Genomic DNA, 18,407 nt, shown 5'->3' with positions numbered 1-18,407 from the left:
CTTAGAATATTTGTAGTACATGTTAAGAATGTACAATTTTGTCTGCCAGCATTGGAAATTCAGATGTCATATATATATATATGCAGATATCATATTTAAATTTATTTTAAATGAATCTTGAAATGGATATTAAGAATATATAGGGAACTGGGTATTGGTGGCTCAAGCTGGCAATCCTACCTGCTCCGGAGGCTGTGATCTGAGTATTGTGGTTTGAAGCCAGCCTGAGCAAGAAAGCTCATGAGACTCTTTGTCTCCAATTAACCAACAAAAAGCTAAAAGTGGAGCTGTGGCTCAAGTGGTAGAGCTCTAGCCTTAACGATAAAGCTAAATGAGAGCTTAAGGCCTAGAGTTCAAGCTTCAATATGGGCTCAAAAAAGAATGAGTGAACAAAAGAAAGGAGGAAAGAAAGAAAGAAGGAAGGATGAAAGGAAGGAAGGAAGAAAAAAGAAAGAAAGGAAAAGAAAGAAGGAAAAAAGGAAGGAAGGGGCTGAGAATATGGTTTAGTGGTAGAGTACTTGCCCAGCATTCATGAAGCCCTGGGTTTAATTCCTCAGTACCACATACACGGAAAAAGCCGGAAGTGGCACTGTGGCACTGAATTCAAGCTCCAGGACTGGCAAAAAATAAAAAAGAAATAAAAAAGAAAAGAAGGAAGAAAGAAAGAAAAAGCAAGGAAGGAAAGAAGAAAGGAAGAAAGAAGACAGGAGAGAGAAAGGAAGGAAGAAGAAAGAAAAAGAGAAATGAAGAATATGGTATTTTATATAGGCACATGCAACGTAGGTGCATCTAAAGCCTCATCTATTTGAATAACAAACCAAAATGATATCTTTCAACTCCCACTAAATCTGACAAGATGGTAATTGAATGGTAAAAGCACTCCTGTTGTAAGGGAGTAATGAACTTAGCAAATCAGGAGCCAACTTAGGACTAGAAGTTGGCTTTCAAGGCTTAGCTCACTCAAAGCGAGAGGCAGCCAAGCTGACATGTGAGAACCCAAAGCCAGAAGTGGACCTGTGACTCAGTAGCAGAGCACCAGCCTGGAGCAAAAAAGCTGAGGGACAGCACCCAGGACCTGAGTTCAAGCTCTAGAACCAGCATGCATGCACATGTGTGTGCGCACACACACACACACACACACACCACCATCACCACCATCGCCACTACCACCAAACGTTATACAAAAATTCAGTCCGCGAGATAGAGAGAAGATACACGTTCAGAGGTTGAATTGGGAGTCTTTATTAGAAAGCTGGTGACTCCAAGTGGACTCCTGTCTCAAAGACCTGAGCTGCACTCAGAACTCAGCTTGTTCGTAATTAATGGACTGCCTCCATCTATAGGAGCCAGCAGTAGGCGACCAACGCGGCCAGTACGATGTAGGGATTCGCGTCCTTGCGGGTATTCTTCTACTTGGAGACTCACATAAAATGAACGCCTAGAGAGGGGAAATTCAATGATGTTTGATGTTGGCCTTCCTGTGGTCAGGAGTGGGTCTCCTCTGGACCAAGGTGGAGATTTTCAGGAAGGTTGGACAGCATGAGAATGTGGAAGTTGGCCTGGGAAGGTGGCTCAGTGGTAGAGCGCTTGCCTTGCATGCATGAGGCCTTGGGTTCCATTCCTCAGCACCACATAAGCAGAAAGAGCTGGAAGTGGCACTGTGGCTCAAGTGGTAGAGTGCAAGCCTTGAGCAAAAGAAGCTCAGGGACAGCACCCAGGCTCTGAGTTCAAGCCCCAGGACTGGCCAAAAAAAAACAAGAATGTGGAAGTTGGGGAGAGTTGTCTATCTGGGGACCTTTGAGAGAAAGTAGGACAAAGTCTCTTCTGGCAGGCATGGTATAGCTGAGGCCCGCAGCCAGCAAATGTAAGAGCATTGATTGAACTTCAGTTCAGAGTGTTTTTCTGAAGAGTTGGGAGATTAAAAGCTGTTTTCAGGTGCATTTTTTTGTTTTTTCAATTGCTCCCTAAAGATCCATAGTCCAAAAACTCTTCTTACCTGAGAATTCTGAGCGTTTAGTTCATCAGGAATGAATGTTCTGGCAAAGAGCATTATGGTCCTGGGTTCCTTCCTCCAGGGTCCCCGAGGAGCTGGAGGGAAGCTGGTTGGGACTTGGTAATTCAGGGGATCGTGACTACAGTCACAGCGGGCCAGGGGCAGGCCATATTCTTGTTTCTGCCTTTTTAGAAGGGCCTTGTGCTAGAAAAGCCATCTCTGGAGAGTTTGAGGTGGGGAGCTAGTTGTGCTGGGTGACTCCCCAATCCGCCTGTCCCTGTGCCCCCCCCCCGACCTTTGCCGAACATAAACGTGTTTCCTGCACAACAGGCTGGCACATGATGCTGCCTTCAGTAAGACGCGGCAGTGGAGGGCTGGCGCAGGGGAGAGCGCTTTCCGAGCACGCACGAGGCCCTGGGTTCGAGCCTCAGTACCCTCCACCCTCTCAACAAAAAGAAAACAGTAATCATTATGCTACAGGATGCCAATGATGAGTTGAGCGGAGGTCTGAGCAAACTGCTTTGAGGGTGTCCTGAACTTGTAACAACGGATGTTAATGGAGGTAGCAGATGTTTTTGGAGGAGGCTCAGCAGGCAGGAGAGCTGGGAGTGAGTGCCCGAGCAGTCAGAGGCTGGGGCGTGTGGAGAAGACAGAACCTTAGGTCTGGAAGTGCCCCGCGGTGGTCTGGCCCCCTCACAGAGAGCAGGTCTCCTTGGTACCCTGCAGCGCCCTGCGTGGAAGCTCACTGTCATGTCTGGATTACCGTGTCTGCTTCTGATGGAGCCCGGGAGGTTTGGGCAGACGGGGCATGGCGAGGAGGCAGGCAGTACCCTTGACTTTCCATGTTCTAGGGGCACCGGGCCTGAAGGGCACACGGGACAGAGGAGTGCTGACTGTCCAGCCGGGACAGTTTTGAGGGTGAGGACAGAGCACCATGTCCCAGCTCCAGGGTCCGAGGTTCTGCCTAGGGGGTGCTCAGACTGGGATGCGGTGAGCAAGCCTGCAAGGAGCGAGACTCCGCACTCACTGCCCGGTCTCAGCCCTCGCCCCATGCTACTTCCTGGAAACAAGTCCAATTAGAACCTTAAGACCACAGATTGGGTCTGCAATCCTTAACAGCAGGAGCCTTGAACACGGGGACAGGGGCTGCCCTGCTCATGACCCTCAGATGCCCAGGCAGCCTTCCCAACAGGTAAGAGGTACTAGAATACTTAGGGGGAAACAGAAATTAGGGCTACACTTTATTATTATTGTTGTTGTTGTTATTTAGTGTGTGTATGTGTGTGTGCGCGTATGTGCGTGTGTGTGCACACACACCAGTACTCAAGCTTAATCTTAGAACTTGGGTGCTATCACTTAGCTATTTTGCTTCAGGCTGGCACTCTACCACTGAGCCACAGCTCCACTTTGGGCTTTTTGCTGACTATTTGGAGATAAGAATGTTGGATTTGTCTGCTCGGGCTGGTTTTGAGCCACCATTTTCAGATCTCAGCCTCCTGAGTAGCTAGGATCACATGAGCCTGTACATGGGTAAGTGTTTAGCTCAGATATATAAGTATATATTTTTGTTGTCAGTCCTGGGGCTTGAACTCAGGGCCTGGGCACTGTCCCTGAGCTTCTTTTGCTCAAGGCTAGCTCTCTACTACAGCACCACTTCCAAGCCTTTTCTGTTATGTGGTACTGAGGAATCATACCCAGGGCTTCGTGTATGCTAGGCAAGCGCTCTAACCACTGAGCCACCTTCCCAGCCCCTCTCTTTTTCTTTTTGAACAAGGCCCGGTTATGTCGTTTAGGCTGATCTTGAGCTGCTGGATTCAGTCAGTCCTCCTGCCCAGCCTCTTGAACCCCCAGGACCTTAGGTATGCACTACAGCACTTGGTTTAAATATGAAGAATTGCTTCAAGCAACTCTTTCCAGTTCACAGATGCTGAGGACTGCAGGCAGACACAGATCACCTCTCAGAGCCTATCTCCAGATCTCAGCTTCAGAGTCTGCAGAATGCTGCACAGTACCCGTGAGTGTGGCCGGGTGTGAGCCCCCCAGGGGGGAGGGGCGCCCAGCACAGTGCTCATCCTTCTCGGGGGTCAGGACTCTCCTGAAAGGTGGAGACCAGCAACAGGCAAGAGCTCACACCCAGTGCTGAACCGCACAGAGTAATTAATTACCTCCAGATGCATCGCTGCAGAGAGATAAACGATTCCGGGTGCCTGGGAGTGGTTGCGGGGCAGGGTGACAAGTGTTCCAGAAGATGCTTCTCCTTCCAGCCCAGCCTTCATCAGCTTCCTCCTCTGTCATAACAAAACAATTTGAATTTTTTTTGGGGGGTCCGGTCGTGGGGCCTGAACTCTGGGCCTGGGCGCTGTCCCTCAGCTCTTCAGCTCAAGGCTAGCGCTCTACTACTTGAGCCACAGCGCCACCTCCGGCTTTTTTTCTTTTTGCTTATGTGGTGCTGGGGAATCGAACCCAGGGCCTCATGCATGCAAGGCAAGCACTCTACCACTGAGCCACCTTCCCAGCCCTGAATTTTTTTTTGCTTGACGGAGTATGCAAAGATAATCTCCTGGGTGCTCTGCAGATGAGAGGTCATCAGCGATCAGCGCAAGCCAGGTGACCGGCTCTAGGGGTGGTGGGGGCATTTGGTTCTCTGGAACCTGGTCGGCAAGTCTGGTTCTCCAGTGTGCAGAACAGGAAGGAATGGGCCTGAGCTCCTAGCAGAAGAACCTGGGCCGGTAGCTCTAGGGCTTCAGCGCAGTCATGGCCTAAAGCATGGGAGCCTTCTCTCTCTGCCTGAGCCTCGCTCCTCCTCCTCCAGTCTGGGTCGGGAAGGTCACACAACGCCGTTCATCATCTGTGAAGCTCAGCTGTTTTCTTTTCTTTCTTTTTTTTTTTTTTTGTCGGTCGTGGGGCTTGAACTCTGGGCCTGGGTGCTGTCCCTCAGCGCTTCAGCTCAAGGTGAGCGCTCTACCACTTGAGCTACAGCGCCACTTCCGGTTTTCTGGTGGTTTATTGGAGATAGGAGTCCCACAGTCTCTCCTGCCCGGGCTGGCTTTGAACCGCGATCCTCAGATCTCAGCCTCCTGAGTAGCTAGGATTACAGGCGTGAGCCACCAGCGCCTGGCTAACTCAGCTGTTTTCATACGTGGTTTTAAGAAAATGACGTGGCGTCCTTGTGCCTCAGTTTGCTAATCTGTGAAACAAAATGAACTGTGGAGACAAAGCAGAGGTTGAACCAGGTGTGTGTGTGTGCGTGTGTGCAAGGTCTCACTGTACAGCCCAGGGCGGCCTCAAGCTTTCTTACCTCAGCCTCTCAAGTGCTGGGATTGGCGGCAAGGGCTGCCCTTCCCAGCTGGGACCAACTCTCTGAAATTATTGCCATTTTGAAATTCTGCGCTCAGCAGAGCGTGAACTCTTTCAGACCTCACACACCTGCTTCCGAGCACCGCTGCCCTCAGCGTCTTGAGCGTAAATGCGTGTGGAGTGGAGGAGTGCGGGAGGGTGTACAGCGCCCCCCACAACCCCTCGCAGTGCATTCAGCAGACTCCAGGCAAACCGGTCTCTTCTTTTTCTTTTTTAAATTTGTTTACATTAGCTATACATGGGGGGGGGGGATTTCACTGTTTCACTTCCACACATTTACAATCTTACTCCCTCTATTACTCTTCCTTCCCCCTCTTCCAAAACAATTTCAGCAGGTGTCATTGTTCTGTTTTCATAGCTACAATACTTGGACTGCATTCATCCTCTTCTTGCTAGCCTGACCCCCTCCCACTGGTACTCACCAGAGATGAATCCTTTTAGTATTTTGGTTGTACCTCTTGCTAGGTTTTAAAAAAAAATATCTATAGCCCCATGCTTTAAAAAATGTCTTTCAATATATTACTGGTATGTCACATTTATTGAATAAATAAAAGATATTAATCTCAGATCTTAGATAAAAGAATTCAGATACAGACATTTGCACAAAATAACATACCCTTAAATATAAAGACCATCAAGGATGTTGTAAAGGCCATCAAACTAACTTACAATAGAAAACAGCCCTATATTGCAGAAGAAAAACATGAAGAAGAGGAGGAAGAGGAGGAAGAGGAGGAAGAGGAGGAGGAGGGGAAAGCAGATGCGTAGGGTCTTTCTTTTCTTCACCACCCTGCAAAGAAAATAATAATAAATAAGGTCTCCTGAGCCCTCTGCCTCTCTCCTAATCTATGGGGGATTGCTGTTGTTTCCAAAAACTGAAGTGTGCCCTAGGAAGAAGCCATCCTATCTCATATTTACCACTAGTCTAGGATTTCTATCAATTTGGTTAAAGCTAACATTTCCCAGATCAACAAGACTGTCCTTTCCTCTACCAAGAACAACATCCAATATTCTACCCATGTATCCATCCATCCACCATCCATCCACACTCCATTACTGAGTACCTGTATGAGGCTCTGTATGAGCCTCTCTGCAAACCTTTCAATGCCAGTTTCCTATGGTTTTAACTTTGACTGCTTCCCTGGAGGTAGCTCTTACTGTGTGACTGATCCCTGCCCCCCTCCCCCCCCCCAGTTCCGATGAATTCCAAATTGGTAGCTTGAGCCCTTCTTCTTTTTTTTTTTTGGTCCGGTCCTGTGCCTGAACTCTGGGCCTGGGCGCTGTCCCTTAGCTCTTCAGCTCAAGGTTAGCGCTCTACCACTTGAGCCACAGCGCCACTTCCGGCTTTTTTCTTTTTGCTTATGTGGTGCTGAGGAATCGAACCCAGGGCCTGGAGCATGCAAGGCAAGCGCTTTACCACTGAGCCACCTTCCCAGCCCCGAGCCCTTCTTCTTCTTCTTCAGTTTTCAAGCCTTAAATTAGAGTGACCATTCTGTCTTCCAATACAGGTTTCCCAAAATGAGTTTGTTCATTTTCACTTCACCTAAAATTTAAAAAAAACAACTAAATTTAATTAAAAAAAAAAAAAAAAACCTCAAGGCAAACTTTGAGTGCCTTCGCACATGCCGCACTTTGCTGGAAACATGGCCTCTGGTTCTATCTGGAAATCTAACTTTGTGAACTTGCAGACCTTGACTTGATGCTGACTCCCCTGTGACTGCTCTGGGTAAGGATCTTTCTCCCTGTCTTCACATGGCATTTATCACACATTTCTACCTACTGAAGTGCATTTTCCTATCAGATTGCCGTTTGGGAGTGATTTTATGCTCCATCTTCCCCTTTGTGAAGCAGCTGAGGACAGAGTCTTTGGCGATCAGCTTTCAAATAAAATACTCTTAAGAAGCAATGAATCCTTTCACATAAACTTTTCAGAAGCTCTTTATAGTATCCAGTATGATGGCATGCTTAGTGTCTGGAACATAGAATACTTTGTGATTGATTTGCTAGATTACCGGGTACCTCGCTACACTTCAATTTTCTTAGCAGGTATAGTCAGGACTCCATTTTAAGTGGCATAATCATAGAGTCACATTTTGTTCCTCTGAAACGTAACATCTAACAACAATAACACATACACAGAGGGGGCGAGGGAAAACTAATAAAGCTTATTCTCACCCTCTAAATGTTCCCTTGACTAGACTCTTCTTCCCCTTCTTCCCTTCCCTTCCCCTCTCCTCCAGTCCTCTCCTCTCCCCTGCCCTCTCCTTCTCTCCTTTCCCCTTTCCCTTTTCCTCCTCTCCCCCCTGCCTTTTTCCTCTTCTTGCCCTCCTCCCCACCCCGGGTAACTTTTCACAGTCTAACTCTAGGTCCTAGAAGAATGTTTCAGCCAGGGAAGAAGGTTCTCAAAATCCATTGGAGAATAAATAGCCGTCTCCCGTCCCCTTCCCTGACTTCTTCATTTGTTTCTTCCATGCTTACTCTTTAACCTAGAGCAATCTCATTTCTTCTCTTGCCACTCCGCTGAAACTGTTGTTGCAAAGGTCACCCATGACCTAATTGCTATCTCTAATGGAATTATCTCAGTCTTTCTCGTGGCACCTGGCACCATTTATCTCCTTGAAACGGTCGACGGAGAAAGCCTAAGCTGTCAAGTAGAGACCCCCGTTGTGATTTGTTTCTCTCTCGCTTGCGGGCTACGTGAACGTGGGCAGGTCACCCCTGCGCAGTGTAGAACGGGCCGTCGGCAGCAGCTAATCAGGATTGTCGGGGCCTCAAATGGCATGGGCACACAAAGCGCTTAGCCCAGGGCCTGGCTGCAAAAGTTGGCTCCTTTCTTTCTTCCACTTCCACGCCGTCCCTCTGCCTCTGAACACATCTTCATGCGGGCCCCATTTTCCCTATCCAGCTGCTGTCATTCCTGCCTTATTTCAGATTATCCCTACTTCTTGCCTAGAGCCTGCTATTCGAAGCATCAATACCTCAAAATACTGACAGACCGAAAGACAATTTCCTAATGGGTCCAGTGCCTTCTACCTTTTCTGTTCAATACCTCACACTGTCACCAGAGTTGATGGTCTCCAAATACAGCTCAACAATGTCACCTTTCAAAAAAAAAAAAAAAAACCTAACTAAGAATGCAAATCAATGTGAATGGCTACCTTGTGTTTAAGGAATAAATTCTATGCTACATTTGGTCCTAGATTTCTCCTGTCGCATCGCCTGGACCTCTCTCCATCAGTTCTTATTTATCTGGCCTTATTTTTCAAACTACTATCTTTACTTCTCGAGGTCTTCATTGCTCATACTGCTTCTGCTTATATTCTTTTCTGTTGAAATGCATTCATGCTTCAAGGTGCACACATACACTGTTTGTGTGTGTGTGTGTGTGTGTGTGTGTGTGTGTATGAGAGAGAGAAAGAGAGAGAGAGGGAGAGACAGAGAGGGGAGAGAGAGAGAGAGAATCAGGGCTTGAACTCAGGACTTCCCATTCTTGCTTGGTTTTTTGTTCAAAGCTGGCTCTCTACTGATTGAGCTGCTCCTCCACTTCTGGCTTTCTGGTTGGTTAACTAGAGATACCAATCTCCTGGATTTGCCTACTTGGGCTGGTTTTGAACCACAATCCTCAGCTCTCAGCCTCCTGAGTAGTTAGGACCACAGTTGTGAGCCACCAGCACCTGACTCACGTTCATTTTGCATGTCATTAATCCTGCTGGGCTGGATTGTGGGTTCCCAGGCGCGCGTGATACACAAGCTATGTCATCTTTCTCTTATTTGTTCCCAGGACTGAGGCAGTGAGGAGTGTCACCCAGTGCTGTAAGCTTAACAACTCCTTATATAGAACTCAACTGAAGAGTCCAGCTTCTTTTTTCTTTTTCTTTTTTCCAGTCCTGGGGCTTGAACTCAGGGCCTGGGCGCTGTTCCTGAGCCTCTCTGTGCTCAAGGCTAGCACTCTACCACTTGAACCACATTCTGGCCTTTTCTGTGTATGTGGTACTGAGGAATCGAACCCAGGGCTTCCTAAATGCTAGGCGAGCACTCTACCACTAAGCCACATTCCCAGCCCCGAGTCCAGTTTCTTAACAAGGGCATGATAAAATACAATTAGACATAGTAAAGCTTAACACTGCCAGTCACTAGTGGCTCATGCCTGTAATCCTAGCTTCCCAGGAGGCTGAGCACCACAGTTCAAAGCTAGCCTGGATAGGAAAGACTGTGAGACTCTTCTCTCCAGTTAACCATCAGAAAACTGAAAGTGGAGCTGTGCTAGTCTTGAGCAAAAAAGCCCAGGGACAGTGCCCAGGCCCCCGAGTTCAAGTCCCACAACCAACTTAGATAGATAGGTAGATAGATAGATAGATAGATAGATAGATAGATAGATAGGTAGGTAGGTAGGTAGGTAGGTAGATAGATAGATAGATAGATAGATAGATAGATAGATAGATAGATAGATAGATAGATAGATAGATAGATAGATAGATAGAAGTTAACTTTTTTTTTTTGGTTGGTCATTGGGCTTGAACTCTGGGCCTGGGCACTGTCCCTCAGCTCTTCAGCTCAAAGCAAGATTCTACCACCTTAGCCATAGCGCTACTTCCGGCTTTTTCTGCTTATGTGGTGCTGAGGAATCCAGCCCAGGGCTTCATGCATGCCAGGCAATCACTCTACCACTGAGCCACCTTCCCAGCCCCAAAGCTAACATTTAGAGTAGTATTTATCTCTGTGCCAAGCTGTGCTCTAAGAGGCCAATGTAGTGGAATGTTCTCTGTGGACTAGATAATACTCATGAATTTTATTATATACAAGGGAGAAGGAAGCCAGGCTCACACCTATAATCCTAGGTACTAGGGGGGCTGAGACGTGAGGATTGAAGTTCCAAGCCAGCCCATGGGCAGAAAAATTCACAAGACTCTGATCTCCAGTTAACTTGCAAAACTGCCAGAAGTGGGGCTAGAATATTAGCCTTGAATGAAAAAAGTTCAGGGACAGCCGGGCGCTGGTGGCTCACGCCTGTAATCCTAGCTACTCAGGAGGCTGAGATCTGAGGATCGCGGTTCAAAGCCAGCCCAGGCAGGAGAAACCGTGAGACTCCTATCTCCAATAAACCACCAGAAAATCGGAAGTGGCACTGTGGCTCAAGTGGTAGAGTGCTAGCCTTGAGCTGAAGAGCTGAGGGACAGCGCCCAGGCCCAGAGTTCAAGCCCCACGACCAACCAAAAAAAAAAAAAAAAAAGTTCAGGGACAGACCTTGAGTTCAGGCCTTGAGTTCAAGCTCTGGTAGTATTGGCACGCACGCAGGCACACACGCACACACACACAGAGTGACAGTGAATGATGGAAAGTGATCTGAGCAGCTCGTGACTTTGGCCTGTGCATCGAGTCATTTGTGGATTGCTCAACACTCCATGATCCCACTAAGGAGTGCAGATGAAGACTTCCGGCGTGGGGCCATGGCCCCAGGATGGACAGGGTGACCTCCAGCCCTGGTTTGCACACAAATTGTCCTTGTAAGATTAAGAGGACGGGAGATGATGTCTGCCCAGCTCTTGGTATTCCAATGTCAAGAACAAGGGCAGTCTGATGTTGTTCTGTACAGCATTTTCTGACTCCTAAGCCTTTTGAAGCACTAGACACCAGAAAGGCTTATCTGGTGATGTCAGCGCCGCCCTGGCTGCCTTGAAGGCTGGTGGAGACCAGCCTTGCAGACCCGTGTGTGCCCCGAGGCTGGCAGCCCTGCCCGGCTCCTGGCTGGGCAGGTCATCCCCACTGGGCATTTCTCCTTTTTCCTCCATGTGGTTTAGTTAGGTCCTGTGTGCCCAGCCCAGGTCTCCCACTCTGCCCTCCTTTGCTTGAGCCACAGCTCTGCTTCTGGCTCTCTGCTGGTCCATGGGCTCAGTGGTAGAGTGCTTGCCTAGCACGCATGAAGCCCTGGGTTCCATTCCCCAGTACCACATTCACAGAAAAAGCCAGAAGTGGCGCTGTGGCTCAATTGGTAGAGTGCTAGCCTTGGGCAAAAGAAAGTCAGGGACAGTGCCTAGGCCCTGAGTTCAAGTCCCAGGACTGGCAAAAAAAAAAAAAAAAATCTCAGGGAGTTTGAACCATCATGATTGCCAGATCTCAGATTCTCCTGAGTAGCTAGGATTACAGGTGTGAGCTACAGGTATTTGGCTCCACCCTTTTTCCTCTACCACACAAATTCAGTTCCATTTCTTCTAGCTCCTCCCTAGCCAAATGAAGGAAAGATTCTGAAAGGGACCGGAGACCAGTCCCCCGGCAGCTCAAGTCATTCTGTCTCCTGATCTTCCGCCCTTCCTGTCCCACCGCTACCCTAATGGTTGGTAGTTGGGTCAAGGATTCAAAGCTGTTTTTGGGTCCCAGGGAGATGTTTATTTAGTATCTGGTGTTCAAAATGCCCCTAACAGTTGCTTCAAACTGATTTTGTAGAAGACAGAGGGAAAGGCTTTTATTTCAGAGAGAATCTGAGTTTTCAACTCCCACAAATGCCAGGATGGGCTGGGCTCTCCAGAGATCATCTCTTTTCTTCCACTGCCGGTAACTGGACTCATTACCTTTAGAGTTCTGCAGGGAGAACCGCTCTCACCGGGTTTGGGCACGCATTCCAGTTCTTAACCGGCTTTGCCTGAGTAAATGTTTGTCTCGGGAGGAGGTCCGCCCGTCCCCCACCAGCAGTGGACCGGTCAGCAGCAACGGGATGTTCCCCAGCCCCGCAGTGGACAGGTCAGCAGCAGAGAAGGGAGGAATGTCTGACCATTGTTCCCAAAGCAACCATGCTGTCTGCCCAGGCTTCCTTCCCTGAGAGTCACAGGTTCCCCTTCTACACCCAAAGCGCCCGCGTGGGCTGGGCTGGGCTTGGGCAGCCTCTGCATTCCCCCCTGCTGTGCAAGGGGGAACCTCTGTGCCCCAGGGGTGGTGGCTTTGTTTTTAGGGTTTTTGTTTTTGTGTGCTTGTTTTCGTTGTTGCCCCAGGCACCGGGGCTGGAACTCAGATCCTGGTCATCTCTCTTAGCTTTTTGTTCAAGGCTGATACTCTAACCTGGGAGCCACAGATCAACTTCCACCTTTTTTTTTTTTCTTTCTTTTGTGGTTAAGTGGAGACAAGAATCTCAGACTTCCCCTCCCGGGCTGGCTGCAGCCTTGACGTCTGGGTAGTTAGCATTTACAGACCCCAGGGCCCAACCTTGAGTCTCGAAGTTAAAGTGCTGAGGAGATGTTCTCTGGTGTTCTCTCCAAGGTGCCGGCCCTTGCCCTGGGGCAGGTGGAACGGTGGGCTTGGGGTACAGGCCCCTCCTACCTTGCACGCACTTGGGGTGCACCCCCAGAGACATCCAGCCTCAAAGCTGCTAGTTTCACTGAAGTTTTCGGTTGGAAGTTTTGACTGAATAATGGACTGTGTCGATTATGGGTCCCAGATGTAATAGGCAGGTGTTGGGTGTCTTGTGTCGCTGGAGAAAGGGAGCCTGTGCAGCCCAGAATAAACAACAGTTGCTGAGTAATGTGAGCTCCTTTCATTAGAGCCCTTGCGGCGAGGTGGGGTGGGGGTGGGGCTGTTCTGGTCACCACCTGTCTGGGGCCGCGAGGTGAGGTCAGATCCCAAAGAGCTGAGGAGCCACTCCGAGCCAAATGGGGAGGAGAGGGAGCGTGGAGAGCAAATACAATGGCTGAGGACCGGAAGGGGGTTAGGGACACTCTTGGACCTTTAAACCCCTACTACACCAAGTGCTTCCTCCTTACCTCCCTCTCTTCTTTCCTTCCTTCCTTCCTTTCCTTCCTTCATTCCCTCTCTTCTTTCCTTCCTTCCTTCCTTTCCTTCCTTCATTCCCTCTCTTCTTTCCTTCCCTTCCTTCATTCCCTCTCTTCTTTCCTTCCTTCCTTCCTTCCTTCTTTCCTTCCTTCCTTTTTTTGCCAGTCCTGGGGCTTGAACTTAGGGCCTGGGCACTGTCCCTGAGCTTCTTTTGCTCAAGGCTAGCACTCTACCACTTGAGACACCACACCACTTCCAGCTTTTTCTGTGTATGTGGTGCTGAGGAATCGAACCCAGGGCTTCATGCATGCTAGGCGAGCACTCTGCCACTGAGCCACCTTCCCAGCCCCTTTGCTTCCTTTTCTCTGCCTGTAAAACAGATTTTGGGAATTTGGACAGTGACATGAAATTTGGTGGTATACCCAGATGGAGTCAGGACTAAGGAAATTTCTGGAAGTATGAGAAACTTGCTTTCCAGAGTCCATGCATTTGATTGAAGGTCTGGTTTCCAACCCTGGCCTTGTCAGATTAGTTGCTGTCTCCTATAAGTGACCTTGATACCTTCCTGCACCACTGTGCCTGACATTGGTCCATCTCTGCTGTTCTACCTCGGTCCTAGCTCTGCTGGGAAGGTGTGGTCTGACGTCCAAAGGCCCTCTGACAAGGCAGGAATGTCACACACACACACACACACACACACAGAACACAGGGCACTGGAAACATTCAGACTCGTTTATCCTCAATTACCCTCAAGAAGGGAGCGAGGGTTGTCCAGGCTGTTAGAGGACTGCTTTTGTTCCATTGTTATCTTAATAAATGGACCAGGCAGAGGAGCTGGGGTGTCTTTTGACTATAGCCTGACGGAAAGAGGGGGCTGCCTGTGGCTCTGAGGGGAGGCAGTGTTAGGGATCAGAGGTGCTCTGGGTGCCATCTGGAGGAGTCTTTCCCTCAGGGCCGGTAAAATGCAAATGTCCCTTCTCTGTGGTGCCCAAGGGTTCAATTAAATCCCAAAGGTTTTCAGGTTCAGAATGCGTAATGGCTGAAGTGTGTGGGAAGCAGGGGCTGGTGGCTTTTGTCAGCCCTGGATTATATTCAGCATGCCCCCCTCCCAAATGTACACAGGGGGTGTACCCTCGGTTGATCCTCCCTTTCTCCAAATTTTCTTTAAGTTTCCTGACTCTTGTCTGTCTTGTGGACCCCTGTTTATTTTTTGGCCAGCCTTCTGTCTACTTCAGCAGCTGGGACTCCAGTCCAGCCTCAGGCAGGCCCCTTACACGGGGACCTTGTCAGGTCCCTTCAAAGCGCTCCTCCTTGGAGGAGATCTAAGGCAGTGAACAGACCCTGGGGACCCCTGGCCTGGCTGGGACTGTGAAGTCTCCAGTCGCAGCCCAGCCTCCTGGCATCCTCAAGCTGGAAGAGCCGTCTTGCTCCTAGCCAGGCCTGATACCTCATGGAAAGGGTTTATCCATGCCACATCCGGGCCCCAAAATAAAGTGACACCAGATCCTCCGGATGTGGAGTCAGGAACTGGGACCCATGTTCTGGGACGTCATTTATAGATGGCCTGGCCGGGCTTCCTCTCAGCCAGCCTCCCCTGAGCGCACCTCCTTCCTTCTCCAGAGCCTCTCAGAGGCTGTGCAATGTCAGGGTGTCTGGAGCACACCTATGTGGCGTTTCAGGGCACCCCAGACCTGTGTCCAGCTGTGACCCTTTGTGTCCTGCTGGCCTGCACACACGCGCGCGTGCACACACACACACACACACACACTCGCACTGAATTATTGTGGCCTTTAGGGTGTTGGTTTTCCTAAGCTTTGGGGCACCTGTGAAGTGTGGTCTTATTCTCCCAGGGAAGCGAGGCCATGGTTCTCGGCTGGAGGGACTCACAGATTGGGTAGCGAAGTGGGCAGGTCTGGTTGTGGACTGGCCATGTGGTCTTAAGTGTTCCTTGTGTCCAGCTGGGAAGTGCTGGGCACGGGTGCCACAGACTGTTCTAGCCGTGGGGCTGGCTAGGCTCAGACCCCACCCAGATGGCTTCTTTCTGGGGCCATGTCTTAGGACACAAGTGGATCTAGGGGAGGAGCCACTCAGTACTTTTGAGACACTACTAGGACTGACCCACATGTTCTAGGCTCTGTGATGTGGGGACAAACTAGATTATGTGACCCAGTCCATGCTCACAGCCGTACTAAACCAGTCCCGGGCAGGTCGCAGGGTCCCATGCGGTGAACCGCCGCGCTTGGCTCCCCTCCTGTCCTCTCATGCTTGGGTGCCACATTGGCAGGGACGGAACAAGGTGCAGTCTGTCTGTCTTACTGGTCCTGTGTGTGTGAGTCTCCATGGCGTGTTACACGTGTGCATGGTCTGTTGTGGGTGTGCGTTCCTGGTCTGTTACATGGATGTGTCTCTGTAGTCTGTTATGTGTGTGTCCGTGGTCTATCCCATGGATGCGCGTGTGTGTCCGTGGTCTGTCCCATGGATGCGCGTGTGTCTCCGTGGTCTGTCCCATGGATGCGTGTGTGTCTCCGTGGTCGGTTACGCGTGTGTGTCACGGTCTGTGAGGCGCCATCGAGTCCTTCCTTCTCAGCGGTCATTTTGGAAGCAGCCCCCTGCCTTCTCCCCGGCTATGTCCGGTCCGCCCGCGCGGACGCACCGGACTCGGAGAGGCGACTGGGCTGGAGAGTGTCCGGTCCCCGCACCGGCCGGCGGGGGGCCGGAGCCGCGGGGGGCCCCCGGTGTCCCCGGCCCCGGGAAGGGGCGGGGCTCGCGCGGGGCCCGCGGGCCAATCGCGGCCGGGGAAAGTTTGGCGGGCGCTCGGGTTTCGGGGGCCGCGCGGGGCGGCGCCTCGGGCGGGCACCGGCGGTCGGGGCGGCCCGGCCCCGCCCCCTCCCCGTAGTTACCGGTGTCTCGCTTCCTCCCTCTCTCCCCGGCCCTCCGCCGCGCAGCGCCGCTCCCGCGGCTCCCCGGCCCGGTCCGCCCCGCGCGCTCCGCTGAGAGTCGGCCGCGCCGCCCTGGGACCCGGCGAGGCGAAGGCGCCGCGAGCGGAAGACAAACAAGGAGCGCGGGCCCGGCGCGCGGCGGGCGGCGGAGGCGGCGGCCCGGACCAGCGCGCCCGCGCGGAAAAGTTTCCCCCGGCGGCGGCGGCGCGCGCGGCGCCCCGGGACCCCGAGCCCAGCTCCACCCCCGGGCCGCGGGCGCCGGACCCCGAGGATGCCGGCGGCCAACGCGATGGAGAGCCCGCAGCCGCCCGCCCTGCAGGTGCCCGAGCCGCGGGGCGCGCCCGAGGGCGGCCCGGCCTGGTCCAGCTCCTCCACCCCGACCCTGCGCCGCCGGCGCCTCCAGATGCGCCGGACGCGGAACGTGCGCGAGCCGAGCCTGGAGGCCGCGCTGGCGCCCGACCTGCCCGGCGCCCTGGGCCCCGGCAAGGAGTTCCTGCAGCTGCCCTCCATCGAGATCACGCCCTCCAGCGACGAGGACACCCCGTGGTCCAACTGCTCCACGCCCAGCGCCTCGCCGCGCCGCAAGCGCTTCCTCCTCCGCAAGTGGCTGCGGGTGCGGGAGCGGAAGGAGTGCAGTGAGAGCAGGTAGGTCCCGCGCGCCCCGCGCGCCCCCGCGCCCGGCCCTCCCCTCCCCGCGCGCCCCGCGCGCCCCCGCGCCCCCGCGCCCGGCCCTCTCCTCCCCGCGCGCCCCCGCGCCCGGCCCTCCCCTCCCCGCGCGCCCGGCCCTCCCCTCCCCGCGCACCCTGCGCGCCCCCGCGCCCGGCCCTCCCCTCCCCTCCCCGCGCACCCTGCGCGCCCCCGCGCCCGGCCCTGCCCTCCCCGCGCCCCCCCGCGCCCGGCCCTCCCCTCCCCTCCCCGAGCACCCTGTGCGCCCCCCCCCCCCCCGCGCCCGGCCCTCCCCTCCCCGCGCGCCCCCGCGCCCGGCCCTCCCCTCCCCGCGCGCCCCCGCGCCCGGCTCTCCCCTCCCCGCGCGTCCCCGCGCCCGGCCCTCCCCTCCCCGCGCGTCCCCGCGCCTGGCCTCCCCCCCCCCGCGCGCCCCCGGTGGAAACTTCCCGGTGAGGGAGAGAGCCCGGCGCCCAGGCGCTGCCCTGGGGACCAGGGCGGCCGCCCTGAGCTCCACCCTCGTCACCGTCTCCCACCGGGACCAGGCACTCCGCTCCTGGTTAGAGACACCGCCTAGACCTAGGGCTTCGCGGGGTCCTCGCTGGGCGGTGGGAGGGGACGACGAATCTTGGGACTAAAGTCGTTTGTCGTGACTTGTGACTTGTCAGTTTCCCCTCCAAAGAGGGACCCTAAAAGCAGACTCGGGTGACAACAGAACACCAGATACCGGGTAATCTGTGAAGGGTTGGCGCGCATTGGCTCAGGGTTCTGGACACCTGAGAGCACGGCGCTGCGCGGTGCTTGGCACGTGGGGAGGGCCTCCCCGCCCTCCTCGCCCATCTGGCGGGGTGTGGCGCCACACGCCCAGGGTCCTATTTCGTGAGAGGCCGAGGTGGAAGGATGGCGAGTTTGAGGCCGCTCTGAGCTGTGTACTTCGTACCAGGCCCAACGCCGGGGGGGGGGGGGGGGGGCAAGACAGAGCAAGCTGTCTTCAGGGGGACTCACCCTTGCGGCCTCAATAAATCCTAATCCACCTCCAGATAAGGGAATTCCGCTTCTCACCTGAGAACATGTAGGAGACACACAGACAACATAGCTGTGAGATGGCCTAATGAAGAAGTGGAGAAACGGTGACTGGTGGGCCGTCAGATTGATGTCCGCCAAAGGGCTCAAGTTTTGATTCATGGAAAATGCGCTGCAACCCACGAGAGCTCACGCCTGTAATCCTAGCTACTTGGGAAGCAGAGGTCTGAGGATCCACCGTTTGAAGCCAGCCTGGGCAGGAAGGTCCATGAGACTCTTATCTTTAATAAACTACCCAGAAAAAGTTGGAAGTGGCGCTGTGGCTCAAGTACAGGCACAGGGAGAGCACCCGGGACCTGAATTCAAGAAAAACACACAAAAAGCACCGAAATCCAAGGGGTTGGTGGCTCTCCCCTGTAATCCTAGCAACTCAGGAGGCTGAGATTTGAGGATCCTGATTTGAAGCCAGTCTCTGGAAAGTCCATGAGACTCTTATCTACAATTAACCACCCAAAACCAGAAGTATAATTGTGGCTTAAGTGGTAGAGCAGCAGCTTTGAGTGAAAAATCTAAGGGACAGAGCCCAATTCCTGAGTTTAAGCCATGGAACTTGCACATACACACAGATGTGTTGAGATCCTATATACAGAAGTGGTTTTGCTCTTAAAAATATA

The 18,407-nt window shown here is 52.7% G+C and overlaps 1 protein-coding gene across 7 annotated transcripts in view; it reads left to right on the top strand.

The window, feature by feature from the left end:
* LOC138809989 (protein Aster-B) overlaps positions 1–18,407 on the top strand; it is a 169,462-nt gene that overhangs the window by 34,446 nt on the left and 116,609 nt on the right. For 2 of the 7 annotated variants that reach the window (XM_069997216.1, XM_069997214.1), the window contains exon 1: positions 16,225–16,692. The exons of 1 other annotated variant lie outside the window; for it this stretch is intronic. In XM_069997216.1, the coding sequence (XP_069853317.1) occupies positions 16,319–16,692 (374 nt within the window). In that variant the 5' untranslated portion in view covers positions 16,225–16,318. Of the gene's footprint in view, positions 1–16,164; positions 16,693–18,407 lie in introns of those variants that run through there. 4 more of the 7 variants (XM_069997220.1, XM_069997218.1, XR_011367018.1 and 1 more) reach the window with 3 other exon arrangements.

Source organism: Dipodomys merriami, unplaced genomic scaffold, assembly GCF_024711535.1.
Source record: "Dipodomys merriami isolate MVZ:Mamm:240054 unplaced genomic scaffold, mDipMer1.0.p SCAF_103, whole genome shotgun sequence".
Classification (NCBI taxonomy): domain Eukaryota; kingdom Metazoa; phylum Chordata; class Mammalia; order Rodentia; family Heteromyidae; genus Dipodomys; species Dipodomys merriami.
Note: the sequence above shows the minus strand (reverse complement) of the source record. Positions and strands in the feature narration are given on the sequence as shown.